The 10335-nt window shown below is 36.2% G+C and overlaps 1 protein-coding gene across 1 annotated transcript; it reads right to left on the reverse strand.

Annotated features, from left to right (window-relative positions):
- Window positions 1–7091: 7091 nt before the first annotated feature.
- LOC112507616 (putative pentatricopeptide repeat-containing protein At3g08820) lies at window positions 7092–10049 on the reverse strand. Its single transcript, XM_025112265.1, has 2 exons — window positions 9913–10049; window positions 7092–9340 (listed from the first exon to the last, which is right to left on the reverse strand). Exon 2 carries the CDS (start codon window positions 9286–9288, stop codon window positions 7252–7254), a length of 2037 nt encoding a protein of 678 aa, XP_024968033.1. The 5' UTR covers window positions 9289–9340; window positions 9913–10049; the 3' UTR covers window positions 7092–7251.
- Window positions 10050–10335: the final 286 nt, after the last annotated feature.

Here is a 10335-nt window from a genome sequence, read left to right on the forward strand (position 1 = left end):
GTGAGTGTTGTTTTCTTGAAGTATCGTTGTCTCTGAATGAATTTCAAAACAAGTTCATCAGCGATCACTGAACAAGCTCAGTGTATGATCGCTGGAACTGAAATTACAGATACATAAATACATCGAAAGGAAAAAGGGATTATCAACAAATCAATGAGAGAGAGGATCAACAAAGTTATCATAGCGGAATTGGACTTAAGCCCATGGAAAGTTTTGTACAATGGAAACACAACCTAGCTGACCGGAGATCTCAAGATCTATGTTCAAAGGGACAACCTAATTGTATGAAATAAGTCAGATCACTATAGGGGGTAACCCCTGTCCATTCCTTTGAAGTTATTCTCCTAGTTAATCAGCTTGTGTTGCTAGAGTTAACTGTTGTTATATCCTGGAAGATAAACGTCTGAATGTCTCTAGCATGGAAGAGAGGACGATTCTGTCTTAAGGAAGATGTGCTTGCCATAGGCCTCAACATTTTCTTACACATCCGATTATCGACATGCAAACAAACTGGTTCATATTTTCGAAATTCAGTTTTTTTATCAAATTATTTCGTCTTTTAATGTTATTATTTACAACATTGATTTCAATAAGAATGTGTCAACACGACAATAAGACGAATGCAACAAGTTTCGAGCGTATATGAAGGAACCACACATGACCATATGCGAGGGTAGAAGCAGATAAAAAACAAGAAACCCCAAATTTATATTGTCATGGTCATGCCCCTATAACCAACAAGGTCATGTAAAGTGCAAAATGCTAAAATATTTTTGATTTTCTTGTATGGTCGTGTCTCAGCTCAGGAAAATTGAAAATGTTGATTTTAAGAAGTGCGTCTTTGGTATTTCATGCACATGTTTTTACTTTGTGCATTAATACATCATCTTGGGATGAAAATTGAGGACTAAAACCGAATCAAATGTAGACCCTCCTTGTTTTGTTCTTCTCTCTCCCTTCTCTTCTTTTTCTTTCTTTGTATTCTTTGTAATTTAAAGACAATGGTCAAACATTTAACAATGGAGATCTAACTTTGTATTCATCTATCATTTTGATATCCAATTATTGGTAATATATTTCTCTGCATTTAATTTTTAGAGTTATTATGTTTTATTCATTTTCATCACAGTTATTGATTTTTTTTGTATCTCCTTATGATATTTCAACTTATGCATTTTAGTATTTATTTTTCATTTCTCGTAATTAAATTTAGCTATTTGGGATGCGGGCTTATTTCTAGAGTGAATTATGGATTTGGTCCTTGTGTTATAGCAAAAATTACGAGTAAAGTCCCTCAATTATTTTTAGTATGGCTTTGGTCTTGATGATATTTAGTCTGTTATGACATAGTCCATATAAATAACACTGTTAAAATAATCAATTAACTTAGGAGACATTTTACCCTCCACCGATGAAGCCTAGTTGCGATAAACCATCCATCTGAAAACCTGATGACCCATTCCCCCTCGTTGCCCTGATTAAATCCTCCCCCTGTCGTTTTGGAAAAACCACACTAATACAAACATGATTTTTTCCACGATTTTGGAAATACTGGTTAGCTACAGTTGGTTATAGAACCGTGACTAAAAGTTATAAATAAAATTAGAGCGTTGATTTAGGGGTCGTTTACTAAACTCTTACCTGGTAAATGCTTATTGGGCATTTTCCCTCAACGGATGAACATGGCAAGCGCCAATAATCTTACCTGGTAAAAGCGATGATAAGGATCGAGACTCTTACCCGATAAGTGAGGGTGACAACTCTTACCCGATAAGCGTTTACCGGTCGGGTAAGCGTTTACCGGGCAAATTTTGCATAAAATATCGTTTTGATGTACTACAATCTTATCAGATAAAAATAAATTATAGTGTTGATTTCTACCGATAAGCGCTTACTGAGTAAGCATTTGGGTAAACAGCCCCTTAGTCACAATAACTCAATAACCGTGAGAATTACCAAACATGTCCAAACATAAAGCCATGGTTCATACAAAGTTCTGACTAAATGGTTTCCGATGGCTACGATGCCGGTAACTGTTAAAAATCATGGCCATAGACAAACATATAGTTACAATTTTTGTCTAAATCATTGCTTTATGTTGTGACGGTTATTGTTTATGGCCATAGACAGACATATGGCCACATGAAATCAAATTTTTTTGGCAAAAAAAAATATTCATAGTCGTGAAAATATGTTAAACATGGCCAAAATTCACCATGTTTATGGCTATGGTTTTTTTATTATGTGTGACAAAAAAGTAACTAGTAGCCATGGTTTTTTTTTATTATATGTGATGATTTGGTCACGGTCAATATGTCATTTGTGTGGTTATAAGTATATGTAAGATCATGGTTAAATTAAATCTATGTGATCAAAAGGTAGTCAATAGTCACGATTAAATTCGTGTGACTAATAAAGTATTTAGGACCACAATTTTTTATTATTTTGCATTACTAAAAGTTAATTAATAGACACAATTTCAAAATTGAAGTGTAACTGTTGTTCTATATCTCCATAAATCTAGGAACTTTTGTTTGCATTGCCTTACATTTATTCCTATTACAAGACAAGAATTCAATGTCTTGAATTGGCCATGCTTTAATTATTTTATGTGACCCAAAGGTAACCGGGTTCAAAAAATTGAATGTGATAGTATGTAATGAGTTGACCATGGTTAATATGAAATTTAGGGGCCGTTTGGTTTGCGGAATTCAAATGAATTTGATAGAATTGGAATAACATATTCCTTTGATAAAATTACAATTTCTTTGTTTAGTTCGTTTCTTGAAATGGATGGAATCCTTCAAATTCCATTGAATTACACAGATTTTAATGAATTCATCATTCTTTGGCATAATGGAAGGAATTGAATTCCATTAGCATCCAACACGACCATGCTACTATTGTTCGTCATGCCCCACCCTCAGCACCAGACCACTACTGTTGTTGCCACCCAACCCACCCACCCACCCATGCTACACCACCACTACTAACCACCATGCCACTATTGTTGTCATCACATCTGCCCACCCCTCGGTCACTCACTGCACATCTCTACTACGATCATGCTACTACCGTTACTGTCGCGCCCCTAACCCAACCCCCAACACCACACCATTATTGTCGCTGTCACAACTGCCACTCACCCCACCCCAAACCACCACTAACCACTATGCCACTACTGTCGCTGTCATATCCACCCACCCCACCCACCCGACCACCATCCCACCACTGTTGTCATCACAACTGCCACCCATCCCCACCACCCACCTCGCCCCTAACCTAACCCCATACCACTATTGTCGCCTTCACAACTGCCATTCACCCACACCCCACCCTACCCCAACCCACCACTAAACACCATGACATTATTGTTGTCGTCATACCCACCCACTCTCAGGCCCCAGCCACCCGACCATTATCCCACCACTTTCATCGTTACAGCTACCACCTCGCCACCTACCCCTACCCATCCCACTGTCCCGCCCCGGCTCCGACCCTCACCCCACCTTACCCTACTCCAACCTACCATTAGCCACCATCCTACCACTAGCCACCATCCTACCATTGTAGTTATCACAGCTACCACCCACTGCCCCACTCCGGTCCCACCGATACTGCCTTGCCCCAACTTGCCTACCTCCAACAACCCCCCACCTGGGGAGCAGGGATGGGGCAGGAGTGGTGGGGCGTAGGGATAGTTGTGATGACAGTAGTGACATGGTGGTTGGTAGGGTATGGACGGGGCTATGGGGTAGATAGTCCAAACAAAGATGATTGTTCCAATTCTATTGAGAGATTTTTATTCCAATTCCTACTAACCAAATGCGTGGTCAAATTCTATTCTAATTCCTTCAAAGTCAAATTTCTCTGATGGATTCCAATTCCAACAAATTTCATTTTGTGAACCAAACACTCTCTTAGGTGGCCATAAGGCCACATACAATAATAAATCTATTTGACTAAAACATAACTAATAGCCACGACAATAACGATTCAATTTGTGTGACTAGTAGTTTATGGCCATGGTTTTTATTATTCTTTGTGCGACTAAAAGATAACAAATAGCAACGGTTCTAAAATTAAGCGTAACTATATGTGTTGAATTGGTCACGATTTTATTATTTTGTATGGAAAAAAAACTAGTACTCATGGGTCACGGACTCACGGTTAATATGAAATCTTGGTGGCTACAAGGCCACCGATCAAAATAAATCCATGTGGACTAAAACGTAACTAATAGCCAATGTTGTAATGATTTGATTTGTGTGACTAGTAGTTTATGGCCACGGTTTTTATTATTTTGTGTGACTAAAAATAACAAATAGCAACGGTTCTGAAATTTAAACGTAACTACAATTGGCCAAATTTTTTATTATTTTGTTCGACAAAAGAACTAGTACTAATGGGTCTAATAATTAAGTATAGCTATATGTCATGTTTTTGTCACGGTTAATATGAAATTTGTGTTGTTACGAGTATAGTTAAGGACACGGTTAATACGAAAATAATGTTGCTATAAATATATAATATCACGGCTAAAATAAATATAGTAACAAATATTATATGTAACAGATATTATATGAAAGATTAAGAAAATTATAATTAAATGTTATAATTTTGACGGTGGTCGTAGTGACGACAAAAGTGGTGGGGTGAAGGCGACAATGATAATGACGATGATCGCGATGGCGACAGTGGCATCCATCATGGTGGGATGGGATATAATGAAGTAACTATAAGAGTACTAGAATGGTACTCGCACAATTCAGCGAGATATCTTAATTTTAGTGTTTCATTTTATTCATTTTCTCTGCCGATATAACACGGTTTTATGTGGTTTTTAGAAAACAATAATATTTTTATTTTTAAATAAAATATAAATTTGAAAAAGAAAAAAGTATGATATTAGTATTAAATTAATTATTTAAAAGTTTTCATTTTTCATGTAATTTCTAATTCAATTTTTTATTATAATTTAATTTAGGTTTAATAACAAAGTTATTTATTTTTATTTAATAATATAATTTTTATAAGAAAGACAACAAAATATTCTATTAAAACTTAATGATTATCCTAATTATATTTTAATTTTTTATATTTAAAATGAAATGTTTATCTACAGTTAATTACACGAATTCAAAGATAGAGTTTGAATAAGTTATACTTACGCATAATTTACTTATAATATTGAATATTAAGTAATATGCATCAATAAACAATACTTCATGCATAAAAAAAATGGTTTTTAAGAGTTTTTGTTAAATACTTTATAATATAATATAGATAATAGTTTTTTCTTAAAAGATGATAAAAAAAAAATGAAATTCCTTGCTAGAACCCAAGGAATTCACATTCCACCATGTGGATTTCAAATTCTTTAATATAACTCACCGAATGAACTAAACGCATGAATCGAATTTGTTCAATGGAATTGACTATTTCAGTTTCTTCCAATTCCGTCAGATTCCAATGAACCAAACACTACCTAATACCCATGTTCAAACAACAACAAAATTCAAGACTACCCACTATTTCAATACATTTCTAACAACCTTATTTGTTTACATATTCCGTATATTTAGGTATATAACCTTAAATAAGATTTTAATTAAATCTGAGACCTTCTTACGAGTATGAAGCCATTTTTTCCTATAATAGGACAAAAAAGTCATGAATTTAATTAAAATCTACTTTAAGGTTATATACCCAAGTGACCCATGTCTATTCGTCATTTTTTTACAGATATTTATATAACATAATTTATAATATGATAAACAGAATCATTAGTATACGACCTTAAATGAGTTTTAATTTAAATCCATAACCTACTACTAAACAAAAAATAGCATTGGTTTCCATATCAGTACAACTTTTACTTCAACCAGATGGTTTCCATATCAGTTAAAAAGGAAGAAGCAACAATACCTTGTTCTACTGTTGCAATTGGTGTTGAATTTGCATTTCTTTATGCCAGTAGCAGAACTCTTGACACAACACTCTTTTGGCCCAATGGTTTGGAAATGTTGATTAATGGCTTTGAAATATTGAATCAGTCAACTGGTGTTCTTTCAAGGTAAGCAAAAATGTGTCACCAACTAAAATCATCGCAGATGAATCCAAGTACAACATTCTTTTGGTCCAATTCTTGGGGGCACAAACGTATGCCTACAATTCACACTTTACATATACCGATAACATGTATTATTGATAAATCGTTACAGAAACTTGTTTCCCACCTATATGAGACATAAATCAATTGGAGATACAAGATTCTGATGTTAGATCCACAATGACATGAAAACTCTGCCACTCCAATAACATGTACTAATTCAGCGCGTGCTGAGTGTGCAGGAGGGAAAGGCTACTAATCTAGTACAAATAAGGTTCAAAACCATTCTGAGAATGATATAAACATATACATACATGGGCCAAGCCAAGAAAAGAAGTTCAAACTAAGAAACCTGTTCTATTATCCCAATCAAATTTTGATACGCATAAATTGGTTTTATCCATCTTCTACTTCTGCAACCCCACATCAAGCCTCAGGGATAGTTGTATGTGTTAGAGTAGTGCTGGATGTGAAGTTTTATTTGGATGTATAACATCAACGGAAGTGTTGTGTTGAAAAACCAAGGTGGTTGTGTCATGTGGCCTGGCCTCCATGCCTAGTAGCTAAGAGGAGCAGTTCTCACTGCTAGGTGGCATTCTTTATTTTCTGGGGTATATATGGATGGACAACATGATTTCTTGGTTACCCAATCAGTCTCCAAGTGCATTATTGTTGGTTTGGTTTCATAGTTAGGACAACCATTTTTTACTTGTCCATTTTCTCTCTCATTTTCCTCCTATACTAGGAGCCAGTTTTCTTTCCATGCATGTACTACCTGAATTCATAAGAATAAAAAAGTGCTAGGAAAGACGGTGGATGTAGACAAAATGTTGAACCATATCTCATTTTTCATGTAATTTACCATTTTGAGTGATTGAATTGGGTGGGTGAGTGTATCTAAAGATGGGAGTAAATTTGGTTCTTGCTTTACTTGCCAACCAAAAGGTTGGAAAAATAACCTTTCTTATATACGAGTATTACAAGCACATGAGTGTGCATCTATATCGAGATTAGATATGAGTTTGTGCATTTTACCTATATCTTATACATGTATACAGTAATACGAAAAAGATACATGTCAAGGTCAAAATACATTTACCTCTATTTTTGACACAGCTTTGACTCTAGTGATCCTTGTGTCACCAGTAATCACCACACGAACATGAACCATCTATAAAGGAATGGAAACGATTATTATCACGTAAAACTATCTCTCTACCTGTAATTTTCGAGAAGAGCTTAATGGCCATGTGGCAGTCACCACAGATGCGAATATTTTTTACTACTCGAATCACGTCACTGGATTTGGTGCTGATTAGACCAAATGCAATAGCTAACTTCTCGCTGTGACAACCCAGGAAATGTTCTTTCTCCTCATCCTCAACATCAAATAGCACAAACTCTGTTGTTGGCACATAGCCCATTTGTTTTGATTTGTTGGTCAGTTCGCTGAGCTTAGTATAAATTTTTTCTGACATAGGATGAGATTTGTCTCCAACAAGGAACTCGTGAACTAAGCCATTGACTTCTATCCAACAACATCCTGGTATCTTTTGAATGCCTCCATGACTCATTGTGGACCTTATTTTCACTGCTTCTTCCCATTTATGATTAGCTGAGAATATATTAGATAAGAGTACATAGTTTCCTGAATTCCAAGGTTCTAATTTAATTAACCTCTTCAAAACATATTCAGCTAATTGGGTATCCCGATGTAATCTACATCCACTCAACAGAGCTCCCCAAACAATTGCATTAGGCTCCATTGGCATACCTTTGATCAAAAGATGAGCTTCATTTAATAACCCAGCTCGGCCAAAGAGATCTACCATGCACCCATAATGTTCAATTGAAGGAGTTAATGAAAACACACGCTTCATACTATTGAAATACTGCCGACCATCATCAACAAGACCTGCATGGGTACACCCACAGAGCACACCCATAAAGGTCTTACCATCAGGGTGCATCCCTAATTTCTCTAGCTGTCCAAAAAGACCAAACACAAGTTTGGCATGACCACTCATCCCAAGACCGGTTATGGCTGCATTCCAAACAATAAGATCCTTCTCCTTCATCTCTTTAAATACTCTCCATGCATGACCGATTTTTCCACATTTTGCATACATATCAATCAATGCTGTACCCACGACAGGGTTATACAAGAACTCGTTTTTATCAACCAAGCCACGTGCCCACTCCCCCAATTCAAGAGCTCCCAAGCTTGAACAAGCAGAAAGAACGCCAACTATGGTATAGCAATCAGGTTTTAGTTTTTCAGTCTTCATTCTGTAAAAGATGTCCAAAGCTTCTTTTGGTTTCCCATTTGAAGCATAGCCCTGTATCATAGCACCCCAAGTAACTGCATCCTTTTCAAGCATCTGATCAAACGTCACAAGAGCTCTCTCCATGCTTCCACATTTTGCATAAGTATCCACTAACGCAGTGCCCAAGAAGATATTCCTTCCTATGCCAAGATTGGTTATGCATCCATCTAACCATTCTGCGGTTCTCAAATCCCCTAACTGAGAACAAGCTGACAAAATCCTCACAAGTGTAAAACTATCAGGCCTCAAATTCATTACCAATAACCTCTTAAATATATCAATAGCTTCTATGAACTTCCCTGCCTCAATATACCCACTAATTATAGCAGTCGATGAAACAGCATTCTTCTCAGGGATATCATCAAACACCTTGCATGCATCATCCAAACGCCCGCATTTTGCATAAAAGCAAACCAACCCAGTCTTAACAAAGACATCCCAATCGTAACCCACTTTCACCATGACTGTATGCAGCTCCACTCCCAATCTCAAATCCAAAACCCTGGTGCATGCTTTCAAGACGAAAGGGAAAGTGAAGTGGTTGGGTAAGAAACCCATTTGACGCATGGAATAGAACCATCTGATGGATTCATGGAAGTGATCATGGGAAACAAGGCCACGGATGAAGGTATTCCAGACATAAATATTGGGTTGCTGGGTTTGAGTGAAAAGGAGTTGAGAATAACTTGTGTTGCCATCAAAATTGAAGCTGAACCGTAGAAGCATATTGAGGAGGTAATTGTCATTGAGGAGATCGAACCGAAGGAGGCGAGCATGGACATGTTTTAGCTGATTAAAGGAGGTGAAATGTTGAAGAAGACGCATCTTGATCTCGGTGGAAACATTCATAACTACGTCTTTTCCCCACGGGAAGGGCCAGGAATATAACCAGGGTGATCCTCTTAAATAAAAAAACAAAATAATCATTTAAAGATATTACAATGATAGTAATGTCCAATCCAAAAGTAAATACATTACAAAAGTCCAACAATTCCACTACATCATCAATTGTCAAAACATCCCAACAATCTGAAAATTGTACATATTGTCAAACATTCCAGCAATATTTGACAGAAGCATTCAAGATTCAACTTCAACATCAAGCATTCAATGGTTACACTATTAAACAAATATCCTAACTTTAAGGTTTTCAATTAGAAGGCAGAAGCACTTCACCAGAACAGAAACATGCAACACTTGAAAGCACTTTCAAACAAATACATCCGGTTTTTAACTCTTTCAAACAAATCAACAAATAGTCTTAACAGAAGGAAGGAGCATTTCAGCATAACAAAAGCTAAAAAGGTTAAATATTTAAAATATCAAACTCAAATCCAATAATCCAAACACTTAAGAGAACTACAAGCAGGAGCAATCAAGATAACAGAAGCTAAGAAGCATATTTCACTTTTCAAACATGCCAATAAGGGGATTTGAGGTTTACTGAAACTGAACCCTAAAATATCGACTTACCAAGTTCGAGAGGTGAGCAGAGCAGCAACAACACAAGCCAAGATGAGGGGGACGACTGGCGAGGGTTCTATTCCGAATCTTCTTTCTTATTCGCAATCGCAGCACAAATGCCGATTTTGAAAAATCCCAGGGTATGCCTGGGGCCAATTCCCGCCACGCCACCAGCTCGAGACTTTTTCCGGTGGTTACTCGTAAATAGTTAGTACGAGAATGAATCCAGGTTTAGTTTTGTTTGAAAAAGAAAAGTATAAAAAAAAACCCCAAGACACTATGTGATTAAGTTTTTAAATTATTTTTTTAGAATAACCAGAATGGTTCTCGTGCAATGTACCGAGATATATTTCGATTTTAATATTTTATTTTATTCTTTGTCTCTGTCGATGTTATAATACGATTTTATATGTTTTTAAGAAAACAATAATG

This window comes from Cynara cardunculus, assembly GCF_001531365.2.
Source record: "Cynara cardunculus var. scolymus isolate 2C chromosome LG 2, CcrdV1, whole genome shotgun sequence".
NCBI classification, from domain to species: Eukaryota; Viridiplantae; Streptophyta; class Magnoliopsida; order Asterales; family Asteraceae; genus Cynara; species Cynara cardunculus.